This window comes from Aptenodytes patagonicus, chromosome 13 (assembly GCF_965638725.1).
Source record: "Aptenodytes patagonicus chromosome 13, bAptPat1.pri.cur, whole genome shotgun sequence".
Lineage (NCBI taxonomy): Eukaryota > Metazoa > Chordata > Aves > Sphenisciformes > Spheniscidae > Aptenodytes > Aptenodytes patagonicus.
The window spans coordinates 4,478,536-4,499,309 of record NC_134961.1 but is presented as its reverse complement, the minus strand read 5'-3'; the positions used below and the strand labels follow the sequence as shown (position 1 = coordinate 4,499,309).

The window sequence follows — 20,774 nt, the reverse complement described above, 5'->3', positions numbered from 1 at the left end:
CTGCAGCAGCGTTAGAGCAGCTATACACTGTTAATCAAGGGTTTGACTTTTTCAGTGGATTTTGAACGCGGAAGTTCCCCCGTGCAGGGCAGCATCAGCCGTGCTGGCGGCACCTCATCTGGCAGAGCGTTGCCCAGTTCTTCGGTCCTGCTTGTGATGGTTGTCAGCAACAAGACCCACCGCTTCCACTGCCACCGAGGGGAGATGCAGAGACCCTCGGCATGCTCTGCCCCGGCAGCTCTGCACCAGAGCACCGTGTGCTCGGGGAGCTTCAAGCAGAGAAGGAGCGTGGACCCCCCTCGCCGCCGTGGCCGCCCCCACCACCTCGCGCTCGCGCTGCGCTGGGCGCCGTGCCCAGAACATCGTGTTCCCAGTCGTATGATTTAACCACACGATCGTGTTTCCTCTTGAAGTTTTGCAAAAGTACTTCAGTAAGGCAGGTCCCAGTGGGTTGTGATGGGCTCCTGGGAAAGCTGTGGGCCGGCACCAGCCGGGGGCCGGGTGGGCTCACTGTCCCGCTCAGCCCAGCCCCGTGGGGACCACCAAACCCCCCGGCCGCCCTCATGTCAGGGCATGCACAGCACCCCCCCTTCTTGCCAGCCGCGGCCATCAGCCTTTGCCAGCACTGAACTGCACCCACTGCCAACAGGAAACTTTAAAGGCAACTTTTAAATTAATTTATTTATTGCCAAGAGTGGTACTGCTAAACGGCCTGGCACTTCCTCCCCACCTGAATCTTTATGGAGGCTGGAGTATTTCTCTCCAACACACGTTAACAGCCGTGCTCACCTGCGGTGTGAGCATTAACAAACCCTGAGCAGCAAACACAAAGCACCCGCGGGCCCTGGAAGCAAAGGAATGGCTTTCTTTCGCTCTGTTTCCATTGTAGTTGTTTAGGGGTGGAAATACTGCCACCTCAGAAGTCAGAAGTAGCTTGGGTCCCAACCCAAGGGTCCGACCCACGGTGCAGCACAGCTGCGGCACACACCGTGCCGTGTCTCAGCATCCAATGGGCCACAGCCATGCATCCACCATCGGGACGTCCTGGCCTCTCCCCAGCACCGCCTGCCTTGCCGCAGCCCTGCCTCAGACGCCGGCTGCGGCCCTTCACAGCTGCCCGCGCCCCAGTCTTCTCACTAGGAAGTGCTTCCCACCCACGTGTTAAAAAGAAATGGTGACTTACGATTATATAGCAATGCTGATGTATAGAAGCTCTACATACTAAAGCCAGAGCCTGACGCTGACTCTATGAGATTTATTACAGAGTTTATTAGACAGAGTGTCTTCACAGTGAACACTTTCAGTCGGGGAGGGGAGGACAGCCAGGGCTTTTTGGTTCCTTCCCAATTTTGATAGAGAGTAGAAGATTGTTCAGCAAGTGGCAGACTGAGCGTGGCGATGGCAGCCTGCCGTCGGCGGCCATTGGGAGGTAACAGGGTGCGCTGCTCACTCGGTTTCTGCGTCACTGTCTGGACCAAGGACGTCGAGGGGCTGGACGCGCAGCGAGTCATAGTTGGGCGGGGGGGTGCCGGGCTCGGGGGGCAGCACCTCGTCCCTGGGCAGGGCATCCGTGTCCTCGTGCTGGAAGCCCAGGTTGGTGTGAGCCTCCACCAGCTCCGACACTGTCGGGGGTGCATCCGGGTACCGCGCCTGCACCCGCTTCTGCTTCAGGCCTTTGCACCAGCTGATCATGTTGATAACGGTGATCCACAGCGCGTCGATGATGATTTCCCCGAACTCGATGAGGCACAGCACCGAGCCCCCCATCCAGAACCCAAACTGGCCTCCCAGGCTCGACAGCAGCCAAACGATCTGCGGGGAGGAGAGCAGGAGTGAGCCGAGGTGGTGACCCCGGTCCCTCATCAGCCCCCGCCGATCACCCTGTGTGCTGGTGATGCTCCTGCCCCTCCTGCCCCAGGGACCTGCCTGCTGAGTCCCTCGCCTTGCGGGTGCTGCCCTGCAGGGGCTGCACTCCCTGGTGCTGCTTCTCAGTGACCCGCCTCGCACTGGTGATGGGGATGGGAGGTGGAGGGGAAGAACGAACTGGGGACTGCGAACCGGACAGTGGAGGCAGCTTCGTCCACTTCATTGCCACGGACATGTGAAGCAGCAGCACTGAGGGACTCGGCAGACTCCCGCTGAGGAGTGTCCCCGGACAGGGCTGATCAGCCCTGAGGAGCTGAGCCCTGCCTGTGCATCTGGGGTGACTTGTTTCTGTGTCTGCTCACCGGGCGCTGTGCAGAAGGGGCAGGGATGGGCACTCACCGTCGTGGCGGCAGACTCCGAGATGGTGCGGTAGTTGTACTCCTGGAAGTAAATGTTCAGCTTGATGATCCCGTTTCTGTAAGAGACAAACGGCAGCTCAGCACAGAGCCGGCCTGCGGGCACCCAGCGCCTCTGCTCCAACGCCTGCCTGCGGGAAGGGCTGCGCACAGCCCGGCCGGAGCTGCTCACGAGTGCCCGCTGAAACCTCTGCCAGGCAGGTGGAAGAAGTTAAAAAGTGCCACTGGCTGCAAAGGGAAGAGAGACGCGGTTCTGAGGTTCCTCCTGAAGCAGCACTTGCGCACGTGGAAGCTTCTTTGGTGCTGTTTGCTTTGCTTTTCCCAGCTGCCCTGGTTGGTCTAGAGGGGCCGTTGCCCCTCCTCGGTGCCCTGCGCCTCGTGTTCCTGTGTGCACGCACAGAGCGGCTGCGTCACGACCAGCTGCGTTACAGGGGACTTAATGTGTACAGATCAGCCAGTATCTGTGAAACCATTTCCTGATTCTCTAGGTTTTTTTCCTTGGGGAAAAAACCCTCCTCTTTTCCCACTAATTCAGGGTTTAGGTTTTCAAAGGGTAATTCAGCAGTTACCCTAATTTTTGTGCATCCCCCCTACTGCTGCTGCTGTTGGCAGATTCAAAGACGTTAAGTACGAAGGGATGAACGTTACAATCCAGGAGCTGGACCCTGGCAGTTCACAGCTTCAGAGCTTCCAGACTCCTATATGCAACTGATCAGGAGTGCTGCGGTTAATGTCGATTTTAACTTAACTCACGTTTGCCTGACCCAGTTTGTCACTACGGAGAGCAGAGGATATGCACGAAGTGCGTTTCAGATTTGCTTTATGTATCTTCCAGGCAAACATGTGCCAAATCTTGTCCTCCCTTTGCATTAGCACACATGTGCTCTGGCCCATCGCCAAGGTTCATGTTAATCTAATGTTAACAGGCTCAATAGAGAAGATAAAGTGGTTGTTCCTTTCACTTACCTGTCCAGAGTCACATTTGTTGACATATCCCTTTCATAAGACAGAATATGGAAAATCCAGTCCTAGGAAAACAAAACTCATTCAGAACTGAGCAGAAGCATCCTTTCTGGGCGCCTGCTGGGGCAGGAACCCAGGGGAGCTGCAAGGGAGTTGCAGGACTCGGTGCAGGACCCCCGGGGTGGAGGAGCCGCCCTGGGGGTGTCCCTCCTCCTGTCTCATGCCCTGGCACTCGTGTTTGTTTGCATGCTGAAAATGTGTAATTTAGCAAAGAGGCACTTGCTACCTGGACATTAGCTCTGAAAATACCGAGTGATTCATGTGGCTAAGAACAGGTAATTATTAATGAATGTTTCAAAACAAGAAATCAGTGTTACCTCCGAAGCTTCAGACGGCCAGTCTGCCATGGAGATGGTCATCTTATACTGCGTGTCGCTAGGGAGAGGAGGGGAGAACATTGGTACAGAAGTTTCCCCTCCTCTGAAGTCACTGGAACTTCAGTTCTCATGCAGAAAAGCAGGCCCGCATGATTCGCTGCCATTTTAGAAAGGTCAGAATTGATGGGAGATGAAATGCAGGATCCCCTCCACCTTTACAGCTGCCAGAAACAGCTTACGTACTTACTTGCATGTTTCCTTACAAGAGTCAATACAAATCTGTCTGTGTCTTATACTTGATCTCAGTGATGAATAGCAATATGCTGTTTGGTGAAAACAAAAAAATCAAAGCATCTGTTTAGATAAGGACCCCGCTTACTGGATTATATCAATTTCATTTAATAAAATATATATTTAGGTATGAGCCTGCTGCACAGGTTTGCTGTCTTCCCCTCTAACCTTCCCTGCCTTGAGAAGCTCAGGCAAAGCCGTCAGACAATTTAATAATAAATTAAAAATATTTTTTTTCTGTAGACTGTTTCTCTAGAGTCAGCTTGCCCGATGTCAGTGTTTTTGGCACAGCCCTGCCCAGCTGCAGGGGTAGGAGGGGTGCCTGCCGGAGCTGCCTGTGCGGAGACGTGCTGCTGGTCCCTGCCTGCCTGTGGGGGAGCACCAGACCCCCCCACACCTCTGCGTATCCTTGCAGGAGCCCATTGCCCCTGCTCGGGCCAGCTTGTCTCTGAACTCTTCAGGCACGGAGGCCTAGAGCATTACCCCTTTTTCTCCCTTTGGTACCCAGAGGGTCCCCTTACCTCCCCCGGCTGGAGCCAGCTCCCCGGGAGAGCCCTCCCCTGGGGCAGCGCGGAAGCTGAGGACCCTCAGCCCACGGCCAGGACCAAGATTTCGCCCCTTCTCCCCGGCACTGACCCGAACGGCCATGAGGAGACTTTACATAGGCAAAAGCCATTCACCTGTTGCATTTACAAATAAAGCTCGTGTCCGCTCCCGCCCCTCCTGCGTGCCAGGACCCTGGGGAAGCTGTGCAATTTAGTTTTGTTCGTGTTCTTACCCCAACCTGGGTTATCTTCGTTATTGCAATAATTCACCCCTTCAGGTAAAGGAAACATATAGTGACCACATCCACAGATTTCAATCATGTGATTTTGGAAACAAGAGCGCAGGCAAGCCTGAAAAAAGGAACAGGGAGCTGCTTAGACGTGGGCTGAACCCCCTGCGCACCTCTGCTGCTGGAGTCTACGCTGGCTGTGAGAATTACTCGGCCCTGAGGTATTTTCTCTCTTTTGCGCTGAACAGATGGTTTTGTGGCTGCACACAGAGAAGGCTGAAGCCGCAGAGGGAGCGGGTGCTGCCAGAGCCCATCCCCGTGCAATGGCATGATCCCATCCTCCAGCATGCACCGAGCATCGCCAGGCGGCACGGCAGGCTCTGGAAGCCAGTCGCACTGGCTTTACAACGGCAAGACGAGGCGGGTGGATAAGCTGCCATGTGTAGGGTTGCACGGCAGTTACGGTTTTCTTTATGATGCATTTTTACTGCTGCTCCTCCAGATTTTAAGGTACATCTTAGTTGTAAGCTGCCCGTGGGTAAGTCACCTTGCAGGAGCAGAAGGGAACTCAGTGCCTGCTCCCAGTCGCACAAGAAACTGCTCATTTCTTCACTATTTAGAGCTTCACGGAAGTAATATGAAGTTTCCAAAAAGGAATAAAAATGTTCTACTACACCCATAGACACTGCTGTTGTCTCCAGGCTTTACACGACATACTGACAAAGGGCTGGTTTCCACTTTAAAGCCAGGACTTTAAAAATACTTCAACATAAAGAGCAGGTTTTAGAAATCTGAATTATCTTATCTGTGCATCTGCTTCTCTCCTTGAAAGGATTGCAGCTGCAGCTTCGGCAGTGTGCGAGCCAGGCTGCAGCGCTGCCATTAGCTCAGTGAGGCATGAAGTTAATCATCTGAGATTGGAGTGGGATTCTGGATGAAACAGTGCACAAAGCAATAACAAAGTCTATGAAAAGATAATTAAATTTAACAGCTCCAGCTAGGTAGAACAACCAGAGCATTTCTGTGTGATACAAAATGCTTACAGAGTTCACTGCAATCAGGGAGTGATGGAAAAGCCGGATTTTGCTGAGAGGTCTCTGAAGTGACGTGAATTATGTGGACATAGAACCCCAGTCAGCATTTAGCAACTTTTAAGTAATAATGCAATCATTTCAAGTATTTGCTTAAACGTTATACAAGCATCTTAAAGAGTAGGGTAAAGTGGTCCAATTGTTATAATTATATAAAGGCAGAAATATAAAAAACCCTGCTAGACCAAAGCCTTCCCACTTGTCTGGGGTGTATTCTTCAGGCTTTTGTAAATAACCCCCAAAATGGTTTTGATGTTTTCCTTATTGCCAGATCTCACCCTCCAGAAATGCTTCTCCCTTATGTTATAGCCTGTTACAAATTAACCAGTGCTTAATGTTTACACTGTATTTTTCTACAGATTCAAGGTTTACAAACACTCAACTTTCTCATCCCAATTTTAAAGTGAAGAAAAGGCAAAGGTCTGTCTTCATTTCCTATGCAAAACAAGCAGGCATTTTCAGGGTGAAAAATGACTTGATTCCCTTAAAGAGAAAAGGATTAAAAAGAGTAGGAGTGTCCAGGAGAGGAATCCCTCCTGTATATTCCTCTCTTGTCAGGGATAAATATTTCTCGCGGACACAAAATACGAGCTGCTTTGCACATTAGACCAACGCCACAGCTAAAACCCGGGGCCCAACAGTTCTCCAGATAGATAGCTTATATCCTCCCAGAGCACCCCGAGCAGCAGAGGCCAGCCTATCTCATGAAAAGTGTCACATTAACATCTCGGCAAAAGCTCCCCAGAGCCGCAGCCACCCTTCACGCTGCAGGACGGCGCCTGCGGTTGCTGCGGAGGGAGCAGCTTTGCCGTCCCGGTTACAGCGGCACACGCAGCTGTGGCGATTGCTCAATAACCCCTTGAGTTCGGGGGAGTTAGCCTGTTGGACACGGGTAATGACTGGAGTCCACCCCTTGCTGGTTGATCTACCTATAATTAAAAGATTTCAGCCAAGCGTGGAAATTGTAGGGGAAAAAGGTATTCTCACAGCTGAAAAAGAAATTAATTGCCTTAATGACGTGGCACGAGCAGTTATTCTTTTTAAAGGAGAAAAACTGCTCTGCAGCCTCCTGTGGCTTAGGTGGGCAGCCGGCAGAGGAGCGTCGGGCGAGCGCTGCGCCTGCAGCCGCCTGGGAGCAGGTCGGGTCCCTCCCGCTGCTGCCCGAGGTCCCTGCACAGACCCTGGGCAGGACGGGGAGCTCCGCGCTCCCCACTGGACGCTCTGGGAGATGTGTTTTCCCAGCGTTCCCTACATTATTAAGGAACTGGCATTAGCCAAAGCTATTGGGAGTTTCAGCCCGTTCCAGAGGCTCTGCCCTGCGCCGAAGGAGGGGGCTGCCTCCTGGCTCTGTCACCCTGGGGCTCCAGCGGTCCCCAGCACCCCCCAGTGAAAGCAGTGCAGGGAGGGGGTGAGGCCAGGCAGGACGGGGGCACGAGGTCCCCTTGGCCGGCGCTGCGGTTCTGCCCTCTGAGCCGAGGCAGTAACCGACTGGTGCGTGACGGCAACCGGGGCTGCTCGGGGAGCCAAAACGGGGGGGAACTGAAGAACCGGTGGTTTTTAAGGGACCAAGGGGCCCAGGCACACCCTGCTCTCGCTTTGCCTGCTTTTCAGGATGCGTGGGAACCCTTCACTTTGGGGAGCCGAGCTCTGAGGCGACAGGGTACAAGGAAAGGACCAGCATTAAACTGCGCTCGTACGTGGAGGTAAAAATACTTGCTTTTTTGTCTGCAAGTTAGCACTTTGCTGGTAGGTCACACATAGCAGGGTCCCGTGTAACAACAGAGATCCTGGGAGGTTTGCTGTGTTTCGGCTTTTGAGAAAATGACAGAAATGACCGTGTTCATCCCTCTCAAAATGAAACAAAATTCATAGCTGGCTAAGGGAACAATAATTGCTGATGCCCTTTCCTGGCCATATGAGCTGTTTTGGTATGAGAATGAAAACCAAAGATTACGCTGAACTGTGCTGCCTGCCAAAGCAATGTTCCTTATCTTTTGATGCAAGTTTTAATACCTGCATCGTTAGGTCTTGCTCCTGCAATACACAGTTATTTCCACTGGATCCACTGGGATCGTTTCCAAACCTGGGGCTACTGAGTGTTCAGACTCGAGTGCTGGTTTATTACCAGAAAAGAAGGTTCCTGTACTTGGTTATGCTTTCTACTTTATCATTGCTGATGCTCCAGTAATCCTGCACGCTAGTCAAAAATTTTAATTGCTTTGATGATTTTTCCTAAACAGCCTTGTTTGATTTAAAAATGTGTTTTACCTGTATGGAATAGGAAGTGTTGTATTGGCTATAGAGATTTTTTACGGGGACATCAGACCCGTTCATGGTGCAGTCACTGTAGGGATAGCCCATCCGTTCCAGTTCATCCTGAAAGAAAACCAAAATGGCAAACTTCAGTAGTCATCGCTCCTCCCCAGGTCCCTGGTGCCCATTTTCCAGAGACTCTGTAATTCCTGTATTCCCTGCTGGCTTTGAAAAAAAAAATCAAAGAATTGTAGGCGGCAGAGCTGAAAGAGATGCAGCCCATTCCCCAGGGCGGATCGAGGCAGATGAGGCTGTTCAAGAGCAGCATGTTTTAGCAAGGCACCTTCTGACATGCTAAAGGAAGAGGGAACAATGACCCGAGCTCAGTATTTTGGCTCAATAAAGCACTTTGCCAGGACAATTACATAAAAGTCTCCATAAATTGTTCCAGCCCACAGCTAGCGTACACCTTGACTCTTTTGGTTTGAGCCAGTTCAGCCAAGACTTAAAACAAACTTGGTTGCAGTCCCATCAGATAACAATATTCTCAGACAATCTGCTCTAGAGGAATGCCACACATACCACTAACACGCCGATGGAGGTTTCCGTCCCAGCCATTGCATAGATGCCCTGATCCTTAAGGAAGGGGAAGCTCTTCTGCTGATGCAGCATGAGCCTGGCCCCGGCAGCAGATGACAGGTAGGGGATATAGTCTTGCTGGCTGATGTCCAGAATTAGCTTCAGCCCTGGGACACCAGACAAAACACTCAGAACAAGAATTGTATTGAAATGCGAGTCTTTGGAAAAAAACCGGAGTCTATTTTCTTCTCGCTGTGCACAGAAATCTCTGTTCCTTGGGGAAGGGCCGGGGCCTGGCTGTCACAGCAGCCTTACCTGTGCATAAATACGCATGATGGCGAATGCACAGAACGGAAATATCTGAGTGAATATTCAGACACTGCCTCAGATATTTCAGCTATCCAGATGTTGCACTTCTATTACGTGTAACATCTGTAGTCACATTACTTGTTTCCACTAATTTCCCTTTTGGGGGCTTATCCCCTTCTGGAAAGCCGTTACTCCCTGCTGTAGTGCTCCAGAGACACAGAAATCATAGATCTGTCATATATAACAGAAGTGGCCACTGAGAGATGAAACAACTCCCAGCACTTCTGTTCCTTTAGCTCCTTCCTCCTTAGCAGGGCTCTCTCTTACCAAACTCGGCTCCAGGGTTGGAAGAATTCAAAGCCTCTTCGTCCATGCCCCAGTTAAAGATGTAGCAGTTACCGTGGTCTGGGTGATAGATTTGGGTGAAATTCCTGGAAGAATCATGCACATAAAACTGTGACTCTCAGGGAGGACTAAAGGGTTATAAAATAATGCATATGTCTGGGATTCACTTTAAATTGCTTTGTTTGTTGAATGCCTGTATAGAAATTTCAGCTGATATAATTTCAATCAATCTGCTGTTGAAAAAAAAGCAAAACAAGGTACTGGTGTGCACTGAGACACAGCCACTGGGGATAACGCTTTGTCGGAATGGAAAGGAATAGTCTGTCACACAGATGAGAGAAATAATTGCTTGATCTGAGCTATGGTAACAGGTTTTAGCCGGTGTTATATCTCGTTCTTTGATAATAAGTCTCCGTTGGCCTCTTTGCAGAAGGGGCAGGACTCCTTGCAGCCTGGGCTGCTGCTATGTGTTCACGTTTGTCAAAACTGGATATAGAAATTTGGCATTCGTAATAAACAACGATGGCTAAAATGCATTTCTCAGAGCCTTGTGTAAAAAGAGTGGGGGCTGTAACTGGGGGTTGCACTGCTGTGCCAGGGGTACGCTGACTCAGCACCTGGGCCGGCAGCTGGTTATCACTAAATACCCTGGGAAGGTCCCACGGATGCTGTTAGTCTCGATATGTCATGAGCAGAACGGCCCATCCAAAACTAAAACTCAAGCCAGCGCTATCCTAAAATAACCCGTTTCAGCCAGGATCGCATCCAGAAACCCTCTGGGAAATGTTGTTAGAGTTAAGGACCAGCAGAAATCTCTCTATTAACTGATACATACCTTAAAAAGAGAAAAGAAAAAGGCTGTCATGCCTTTAGCATCCCGTACCATTCCTAATGTGACAGAAAAGGGCAGGGAGCTCGGTATGCACCTACTTGTAGTTGCAGGGTTCGGCCCCATAGAGACACGCCAGGATCATGTCTTCTGCCTGGTAGCCCATCCTGATTCTCTCTTGCAGCGGGACTTTGGAGAGGATGCTCGTGGACTGCAGGATGTACCACTCGGTCACCGCCTGTGCCGCGCTGGTGAAGTTCCTGTAGGTGCAGTTGTCGGAGCCCTGATGGCTGCACTGGGGACAGACAGCAGGCAGGTCTGAGCCCGTCCCGCGGGTGGGGACGGCAGGAGGGACGTACGGTGCGCGTGCTGCGGAGCCAGCTGTCACATCTGCATGTGTTTACCCACGGGTCCCTCCCCAGGGAGGTTTCCCAGCTGGGCAGATTCTCCATCGGTCCCAGCATTACCTCCACAAGCTTACAGAAAACGTCACTTTTTGGCCAATTCCTTAAGGCTGGAGTCGCCCCAGCTTCCAAGGTCTGGTCAGGCAGGGTCCTTGAAGCCTCCGTGGGAGCAGAGGGTGGGGAGTCGTGAGACCACCATGTGCCTCTGTGCTGAGGACCACAGCAGGAGAGGGGCACGGGCAGCAGCCGCAGCCTCTCCCCGGCATTTTGGGTGCCGGACCCGAGGAAAAGGTGAAGGCGGCAGGGAGCCTGCGCGGAGCACCTCTGCCCTGGCTCTGCCCTGCACCCAGGGCTGCGCTGGGTGACCCCAGAGGATGTACGGCATTGTCCTCTGCGCTGCGGGCAGACTCCACCGACCAACGCTGTGCACAGCTCGGTTACTGCCTGTTGCCGCCCAGCATTTCCAGCATCCCCCTCGCCAGAGGCTGACGGACCCGCTGGCAGGATCCACCCTGCACCTCTGATGCAGTGCTAGGCTGCTACGCGCTGTCAGTCCCTTTTTCTATGAGGAACCTGCTGATCTTGCTGATGCTGTGCAGCTACTTACATTCATCATGGACTAACAACATGGCTCCTTGCTGGGTTTCCTTTCATTTAAGGAAGCATATTTAGGGTATGATCCTGCTGCAGGCCCCATGTGCAGAAATCCAGCAGCTTCAGCTGGATGTCTGGCTGTGTAACCTGCAGGGGATCAGACCCCCTCTGAAAATTTAGAAACATCTTAAAATACCTCGGTGCTGCCTTCCTCAAAAAAACAAGCAAACAGCCCTGGAGCCTTGAAATAACATCTCATAACCTGCAAACTGCCCTGTACCGAGGATGCCACCAGCATGGGCAGCCCCCGGCCCCGGCGCAGCCGGACCAGAGCCCCGAGGCAGAGCGGCTGTGGGCAGCTGGTGGGGAAGAGGCAGCGATCTCCACGCTGCATCCCTGCCGAGGCACCCAGCGCTGCCCGTCCCTCGCCCCTCCCGGCTGCCTCCCGCGGGACCCCTCTCACCAGCTTCACCGCCAGCTTGTACTTCTTTTCTTCTGATGTCGTGTTGGCTTGGGCAGGTGGAGCAGCCGTTTGGTTGCCCGCAGCAGTTTGGTTGCCCCCAGCAGTCTGGTTGCCTACAACTGTTTGGTTGCCTGCAGCGGTTTGGTTGCCCCCAGCAGTCTGGTTGCCTACAGCTGTTTGGTTGCCTGCAGCGGTTTGGTTGCCCACAGCGGTTTGGTTGCCTGCAGCAGTTTGGTTGCCTGCAGCGGTTTGGTTGCCCCCAGCAGTCTGGTTGCCCAGAGCAGTCTGATTTCTCTCGAAGATGTCCACGATGACGGGGTTGTCTTTGTCATGCTCGTCGATGAGGACCAGCGGTATCTGGTGCCAGAGCTCCAGGTCGAGCGGCGGGGAGGCGTTCTCGCTGCTGTTCCCCGGCGCGGGCTGCAGGATCCTCTCCAGCGCCACTTCGATGAGCCTGTCCAGTTCTTTCAGCAGATGCTTCACCTCTGAGTATCTGCAGGACAAAGGGCGGTTACCAGGCAGTGTCAAGGCGGTGGGGACGTGCAGCAGCCCATCTGCCGCTCCGCTGGCTTGGACCTTCCTGGGGACCTCGGATCGCTGCCTAAAGATTTACTGGAGAACGAAGGGAGCCTCTGTGCAGAGCACGGCCACCTCGGACACAGGCATCCCAGCAGCCTGCAGTCGGGCAGAAAACCAGTGGGAGGATAAACAGGGAGCGCTGTGGTGGTGAACAATGCTCTGTCAGTGCAGAAGTGAATTGGTTGTATTTCAGTAATTCACTATAGTTTACACAAAACATCTCTAGCAAGCAGAGATGAAAAAACACCAGAGTAATTCCTGTGTGTCGGTCGAGAGCATCTTGCCTTGGGCTACACTATTGCATGGATATAAATTTGAAGCAACTCTAACAAAAATCAGTTACTCCTTTGAAATGACGATCGAGTTATATAACTGCAGCTCCCAGCCGATACTACTGTTTAACAAGCTCTTAATGGCCGGAGTGTAAGAGATAAGAGGTACGTTCACGGCGAGGAAGGAGAAAGAAAAGAATTGTGGGGAAAGATCGAGAGACTGATTTTGGTTGTGACAAGTGAGTTGAACTTCGAGTTTTCCCTGAGCCAGGGAAAGTTTACAGGGAGGCAATACCCATCATTAGATTAACTGATACAGTAAGGAAACCCAGGCGAAGTCGCAGGCACACCGACCCTCCTCTGGACCTGAGCCGTTCGCCTTTATGTTGTCCTCCTTTATTTGGTTTTTAGTGCCACTTGGTGAGTCAAAGGATCATTTCCATTGATGCTCCTAACATGGTATCTGAGACAGGAGTGGCTCCACAGTACCTTGCGCTAGCCATACAACGGAGGGTGTTAAAGCACGACTGGGTAAATTAGGTGAAGAAAAACTTACTTGAAAGGGTTGGCATTGCAGACCGTGACTGCTGGGAACTTCATGGTCTTAAAGCCAATAGAGAGAGATGACGTGACGTTATAGGAGAGGTAGGTGTTAATGAGGATGCCCCACTGCCAGAAGACCAGAGACGCAAAGAGCAGCGTTAGGAAGAACCAGATTAATTTCTTCTTTGGCCCCTCTTTGATGATGCGCTTTGGGCCGTGGGTGTTGGTGTTGTCGCAGTACCAGACCAGCAGCTCCTTGTAGGTGTAACCAGGGCCCTTCTGCAGGCGGTGCAGCGCCCGAATGAAGTACTTCTTCAGGTTCATGCTGCTGTCTGCAAGTGGGAGAAAAGGCATCAAAACAGCTACGTTGAGAGGCAAGGTTTGTATTACGCCAAGCGTACCTGTATTGCCAGCAAAGCAGAACTGGCGTAGTTATGTGATGGCACGACCGTGGTTTTATAACCCAGGAGAAATTCAGAGCAGATGTTCTGCAGGGTCACACCGTGGCAGTGAAATGGCATGGAGCCCCTCATCTCCTGAGAGGGTACAAGGGGGAGGTTTGTGCTTTGCAGTTCCAAAAGTGGTGAATGTTTCTGTCACGTCCCTTCTGGCCCCAGGAGGGTTAAGTGAGTTGGACCTGCCGGACATGGCTGTGCCTGCGGTGACTTACGGAGTACTGGCCCCCGGGCTGTGCAGATGTTGAAGTAAATAACAAGACAACTTTTTAGGAAGTCGGTGTTTTGTGTGCAAACTGGTCTGCCTCTAACATTGTCTGAAACCTTTGCCAACACTAGACGGACCAAGCAGTACACACCTGAGCTGGTTTCAGGTAGAATTCAGGCTGACAGTGTTTAGTATTCAAGCTAATACAGGGCTTAAGACAATTTTTCTTAAAAGTAGAAAGTATTACAGTGCACCAGGCTATCGGAGGGGGCAGGAGAAGAGGACCTGGAACCAGCAGCACCTTTCCCAGGACCAGGAATGCTGTTCAGTGCTGCTGCCCGCCAGAGGAAGGACCACGGATTGGTTTTTTCCACCAGATTCCTTTGTCTTTCAGATACTATCGGTATGCTTCCACTGCTCATGTGAGGGATGCTGCATATTTTACATTCATATTGTGAGTAAATAGAACATTTTGTGCTGCTATTTTAAGGTGAGAATTTGTGTTACTAAATCTTAATATCCCGAGGCAGGATTTCAAAACAAACCCAAGTCAGCTGCTTAGAACATTTTTCAGATTTAAACTGTAGGAGAACAGAATTAAAGATTAATGCTGCGTATCACCCAGCATCCTAGAAGAAAGTGCTGAAATAATACAGCAATATTTCAATAGTGAGCAGTACTCAGCAATGCAGAAACTAGATTAAAACAAAGTTACTTGTAGATAGACTACCAAAGGTACAAAAGGAAGCTGAAGGGTGCGCACAGGCCTCTTGGGGAGCGGGAGCAACTGTGTCCTTCTTACGTTTCAAAAAAAAAAAAAAAGGTAATACTGATTCATTGATTTATTGGCCAGATCTGCAAAATCTCCTGAGTAGTATATACAGAGTTTGATAACAGTGTAAAACCAATAGATTTTATGATGCAAAGAGATATGATGATTTTCATCGCACACCCCATTAGATGTGATGTAGATGTAGCCTAACACCATGAGGTCTCGATGGGAGAGTGCTTTGGAAGGAAGAAACTTCAGCTGCTTCCTCCAAGATTTGAGGGCAGGCTCTACTCTCGTGTGAAAGCGTTTTGTTCTCCAAGGAACACGTGTCCTGGGACTTGGACCTCCCGGACCCTCAACCCACCAGCACATCATCAGCTCATCCTCCGTGAACTCGTGCCACAGAGGTTCCCACCCACAGCTGCCTGCAGAAGGTTTTATTCACAGGAGGAGCTTACATTGCATCAGATGCTTGCTGGCTTTTGGGCAGGACTATAACGAAAACAGGAGCAACGACCTTAGCCTCTGCTTAATTACCCGCGGCTGAAGGGAAGACGTGAAACACGCGCGGCTGTTCTGCCCAAGCCTTCTGCTGCCGGGTGTGAACACAAACCCATCTCAAGGAACAGCCTCAAGATTGGTCTCTGCTTTATAAAATGGTATTGTCAAAATACATTTAAATCCAGAGAGACTAGCAAGGCAAACTAGTAAATATTTTCCGCCTTTTAAGAAATCCAATAAAAGATTTAGATTAGATTAAAATTTAAAACACACCTACACTGCACTGGGCAAAATCCAGCCCGGCTGGACCTGACTGGCTGCATGCCCTGCAGCCTCTGTTTGCTCTGCTGCTCACAGACCGCGCCGGCCAAACACGGAGCGTGGGCTCCTGCCGAGAGTCTGAGACCTGCCACGGAGGGATCCCAGTTTGTACAGATCTTTGTGGGTTGCTCATCAACCTGACATTGCTGTAAGAAGTTATTATTTCTTTTTATATTGTTTCCTGAGGCTGAATTTTAGCTTTTTTTTTCCTGATGGCAATGTTGAGACACATACTTATGGTTTCAGGAGCACACGCAGAGTAAAAGCTCTACTTTCATATCTGAGTAAAGTTAAAGACACTGAACGGCTAATTTTGAAGCTGCTTTATCTTTGTTCGTGGTTTTGCAGGAGTCATCGATACGCTTATTCTCCACCTTGAATTTATCTCCATTTAAGCACCTAACCTGAGAGTGCCTGGCAAAGTCACAGTATGCTTGCTAGCGATAGCAATGGGAAGATGCTACGCTAGGAAAGGAAGACCAGCTCCAAATCAGTTTTAAGCAAAGATTAGAGTGCTTCCAGCTCACTTCATCTCTTCAGCTCACCAACCGTAAAAACGCTGTGCTGACGGGCAGCATTTTCACATTTTTAAAGTAGATTCAGGCCACGCTGTGGAAAATAAGGTTAAACTAGTTTTTAGATATGTTTTAAACTGATTCAGAACATTTTTTTCCCCAGTGTCAGAGCTCCTGGGCCTGTTCTTTGCAAGCGCTGCTCCATCCCACGGCCCCGCAGGGCACCTGCCGGCGGGAGCACAGGCACGGGGACGGGGTCGGCTGGAAGAGCTGCCTCACGCAGGATGCCTGCAGCATCCCGCCCCGCCATGGAAACACACGGATCCCAAAATTAACAAGTTAACAAAGGTGTGCTGGCAATACAGCCAAGCAGACAGTCACAGGTTTTGCAGGGGACATCTTAACATGGCAGCAGAGCGAAAGACCCAGGTTTACTCTTCCTTTAGGCATAAACTGTGCTTTTAAATGGAAGGTCGTTTGATAAAAGAAATGACATTAAGCAAAAGCTGCGCTTGACCATACTTGGATGACATTTTTTCAATCTTTTTCTCATTTTAATAGTTTTCTTCTTACCTTTATTTCCAGAATGTTTCCAAATAGAGTGCTTGTTTCTTTCTCACTGCTGAAAGCCACTCTGTGCGAGGTGCCTTGCCCGATCGGAAGCCAAAGCCCCTGTTACTGGGGGGCTCCTTGCCCCGGGCACAGAGGCTCAGTGCTCGGACGCCGTAGCTGTTCAGAGGGGGTTTGGTACTGGTTTTGGTGCCAGCCTGGAGCCTGTCCTGCTCTCCCCCATCAGCACGCTGTACCTGGAGCAGACGGATGACAAATGAGGGATGACAAGACCCACCCTCCGTCGGCTCACAGGTAACTGTCACCCCTTCCCAAAAGCCCCTCTAGAGAAAGGGAGCGGGAGGCTGCGGTGGGACGGGAGCTGAGGAGATCAGGGCTGGGGACTCAGAAGGTGCTTCCCCCTTGATGGACATGCAGCCCGGCTCCTGCTGGTGTGTGGCATGCAGGGCAGTCTCACGGTCACAAAAATCTGTCCCTGCTGCCGCCCTCAAATCCCCCGTTATTCACACAGTGTGTGAAGCTCAAGGGCCCGGACATTTGGCAGCTCCCAGCTGCCCCTCACTGGTTTTATTTCTTGTTTGGCTGCTCCACTTCCAAGGCCCTGGTCAGGCAAGGGGAACACAGACCCGTTAGGCTCCCCCACTCCTTTTCCTCCTTTGCATTTTTTATTGTCACACCGCTCCGTTTGCAGGACCGGTCTGTAATGTACGGTTAAGAACTGGCTTCGTCTCCTTTGCAGGTGAGCTGCAGCAGTGTGTTACTGCTGCTTTACAGCCCCGAGGGTCCCCGCAGCGCCTGCAGCTCACACCGTGCTCTGCAAGCGCCGGCCTCGCCAGCCCGTGCTGGACCCTCTCTGGGGAACCACCGCTACTTCCCTCACCGCCTCCCCACTGCCGTGCTTTGCTCTGGGCTGTCCCTTGTCAGCACACTGGTGTCATCTAAAATGACTTTCAGGAACAGCTCCTAGGGCCACAAGACCCCTGTGGTGCACAGGGTGCCACATGGCCTTCTCCTGGCAGTACCCGCATACCCATGATGACCGACGCTGTCCTAAAAGCAACCTGCGCCTGGTTCTAACGTGGTTTGCTTTGTGCTGCGAAGGAGGTGTCCTCAGCTTCCCCCGGCAGCCGCGAGTCCAGCCCTGCATCACCCCAGCATCATCCCAGGTGAAACTCCTCCACCTTACGGGTGAGATCAGACTCCCACGTTACGAAATGATTGTGTTGACTGTGTTGAATCTCCTCTGGGGTTTTCCTAGGGCAATTGCCACTTAAAGAAAATAAAGACATAAGCAAAACTCAGCACACTCTTGGAGGCTCCAGGGCGGTACCTCGGCTGCAAAACCACTCCAATACTGCTGGGCCTGATACTGCAATTATTCAGTACTTTCTCTACTGGGACACACAACAGTCATTCCTCTTGGATGACCCGCTGCTCATCTGCCATCTCCTCCAGAGCCTGATGAAAAGACCTTGTTTTCCTAGAGAAGACATTTATGCTATCTAGTGGTATTTTTGCAAATTAAAGGAAGTTTTTTTATTACATCACAAGTGTACAGGTTGGCAGTTGAAAAAGAAAAGTGGAGCAGTAACGTGTCAGCGAGCAATTAAAGCCCCTCCTGAGCCCGGGGTCACAGAGTGCCCAGCAGACGCTCTGCCTTGCTGTTGTGTGTGAATAGAGCGGCCAACGTATGCAGCCACCGGCTCAGACACCCACGGCCGCCCCGATCCACGCAGGCGCCTCCGGGTCTCTAATCCCAGCGGGCACGAGTACAGCACTCGAAGAGTATTTACAGTCTGGAAGTTTAGATAGCATTTGCCTGACTCTGTACCGTATGTTAGACGCTCCATCGCTTCTTCCCCTGCCTGCCTAACCCTGTGTTTCCCGTGATGTCCCTGTCTCCTAGGACGATGACAAGCCTTACTCCTCACGTGCCAGTAAGGTCACCTTGCTGAGAGTTAACTCTGCTGCTTGTGCAATGAACAACGTGAATCCTGGAACGTAAGAGCAGCAAAACCCCCCAGCAGCTCCCTCCCCACCCACAGATCTCTTATTCTGCAATAAGGCCGGTGTCCCGGAGAGGGAGCATCCTCTGCCCTCACCCGGGAGGCAGCAGCCTGGGGCGGATGGCACATTTCCCACAACAAAGGAAACGGACAGTGAATTGTTCAGAAAGCTGCGGTTTGCTTCCATACCTTTTATCAGGGAGATTAAAGAAAACCCTGTGTAAACAGAGGCTAAATAAGAACGACTACACCTGACTGCACACTGCGCACATCCAGAACACCTGACTGGCGTGAAAACCTGCGCCGTTGCTGCACAAGCACGCGAAGATGGGATGACTTCACGTCTGTATCAGCGCAGAAAGACACCACGACCGAATTAAAGTTTTTCATTCCCCCCCCCCCCCAAAAAAAAAAATGTCAACAAAGGACTACCCTTATTTTTCCCCTTCTGTTAAACAATAGTATGCCTTAAAACCGCATCCTCCACTGCAAGAAGCAGGGGAAAAACCGCAGCAACACCTAAATGCTGACATTTTATCTAACCCGCGCAGGTCCTGCCCCACCGCGCCGGGGACGGCGGCCCCGAGCCGCCGCCGGAGGGATGCCCGCGGACGCGGGCATCCCTCCGGCGGCGGCTCGGGGCCCCCGTCCCCGGCCGTCCCCGACCCCGCTCCCCGGTCCCCCCCACGGCCGCCCCCGGTCCCCCCGTACCTGCCGCCCGCACGGCTCCGGCAGCGCTCCCCGCTGAGAGCGGGAGCGGCCCCGCCGCCTCCCCCGCCCCAGTCCCGCCCCATCCCGCCCCTTGTCATTTCACGACGGTGCATCTAAACCCTCCCTCCCCCTTCAGATGGAGTCGCTCCCCGTTTAGTCGCGGCTCGTCCAGGCTTCGTTGAAATCTTGCTTTAATTTTCTCCCGGCGCTGATTTTCTCCCAACATCCCCCCCACCCCCCCCCCGCCTCCAGGAACTGCAGCCGCTTCTGCTGCTCCTACCCCAGTCCTACAAAGCCACGGGCAGTGTGGGGTCAGCGGCACAAATCTCCCCGTGACGCTGCCCGCTCCCGCTTCACAAGTTGCTGAGGAAGTTGTGCCTCCGTCCCGCTGCTAAGAGATGAGCGCCTGTCCTTGTTTTTTTCCCCCCAAAAAGAAGAAAAAGTCCTATTAGAATGGCAGGCGTGGGGAAGGAGCGCTTGGGTCACAGCTGGCATGCGGGCAGTTGCTTGGAAGGTGCAGGGAGAGCTTCACAGCAGGACCAGGTCTTGTGGCCACTGCCCTGACCCCTGCGCTGCAGCAATTTGCGGTGTGTTTCTCGGTCTGGTTTGAAATGTCCCAGGCGCCAGGACATCATCTCGCTGCTTTGGCTTCCCTCGTGCCAGCCATCCCCCGTGACAGGCCTTTGGCACAGATTAAATAACTGCAGGTGAACTGCACTAGTATTTTGAAACAGTTTTATAATCTTTTTTTAAAAAGATCCCATAATCTTTTTTTAAAGAAGTATAAGATCTTGTAATTTTGGGGTTTTTTTTCCTAAAAAAAGTCTCCCTGAGCAGCTGTGTTTACTATCAAGGCTGCTGCTGGGCATGCTTTCCTGGCAGTGTTTTGTACACCGCAGGTCTTTCAAGCTCGGACTACAGAAGATGTTGATGCTTAAATAGAAGGGGCAGAACTCTGCCTCGGTGGTACCGGCAGGCTGAGTCTGAAAGGTGACAATCTCTTGCCAGGAGAAACGAGCTCTCCTTCCATAAAATGACAACAAAATTAAAAGACTAAGCAGCTCTTCTATTTGTTTCTGGGGGTGCAACACAAGTGGCTCGGACAGGGCCGGGTGCCCTCATGAACACGCTCGTAGTCCAGTTGTCTGCGATTTTCACGGTGGTTAGCATGCACTTCTGCATTTTATGACTTAATCTCAATCTTACGTGTCTTGCAGACCGATCCCTGTTGATCACACAATTATCGCTCAGGGGGGCTGGAGAGACGCGTGTCCCCCCATTTATTTTCTGTATTTTCCTACACTGGGGCCAGCACACTGCATGCCGTGGGGTGGGATCCCTGAGCCCAACACTACTGTACAAACACGGTTTAGAGGTAAAACCCTGAGCATCTTGAGTGACTGTGGGAGACGTTAACTCCTCACAACAGAACAGTGAACGTGTATAAACCTCCTTGGAACTATAAATCACTGCAGAGCAGCAAAGCATTGTAAAAGGTAACGATTGCCTCTTGCTAGGAAAAGTAATCACAGGTTCTTGTTCAATCAGGACTCGGTCAGACTTTCCCAAATGTCCCCGTGTTTTGTTGTTTGGGAACAAAAGGGATTTTTATTTTTAAGTTGCACAAGGGGTACCTCCTATCATTATGTCAGAAGTGGAATGCGGGATTGTGTTTAAACAGTATTTCCAAGTGAAGCTAGAACGAACAGGTTTGATGGTGAGTACCAGGACTTACCCAGTTTCTAACCTCTCTCCTGTCAAAATAA

At 51.6% G+C, this 20,774-nt stretch overlaps 1 protein-coding gene across 1 annotated transcript; it reads right to left on the bottom strand.

The window, feature by feature from the left end:
• Positions 1-663: 663 nt before the first annotated feature.
• On the bottom strand, positions 664-19,044 carry SCNN1B (sodium channel epithelial 1 subunit beta). The gene is made up of 14 exons (XM_076350992.1): positions 19,009-19,044; positions 16,295-16,527; positions 12,963-13,281; positions 11,556-12,048; positions 10,196-10,389; positions 9,248-9,351; positions 8,615-8,778; positions 8,048-8,155; positions 4,692-4,809; positions 3,870-3,945; positions 3,623-3,680; positions 3,249-3,310; positions 2,266-2,341; positions 664-1,812 (listed from the first exon to the last, which is right to left on the bottom strand). The coding sequence occupies exons 3-14, from the start codon at positions 13,271-13,273 to the stop codon at positions 1,447-1,449; spliced, it is 2,130 nt and encodes a 709-aa protein (XP_076207107.1). The 5' UTR covers positions 13,274-13,281; positions 16,295-16,527; positions 19,009-19,044; the 3' UTR covers positions 664-1,446.
• Positions 19,045-20,774: the final 1,730 nt, after the last annotated feature.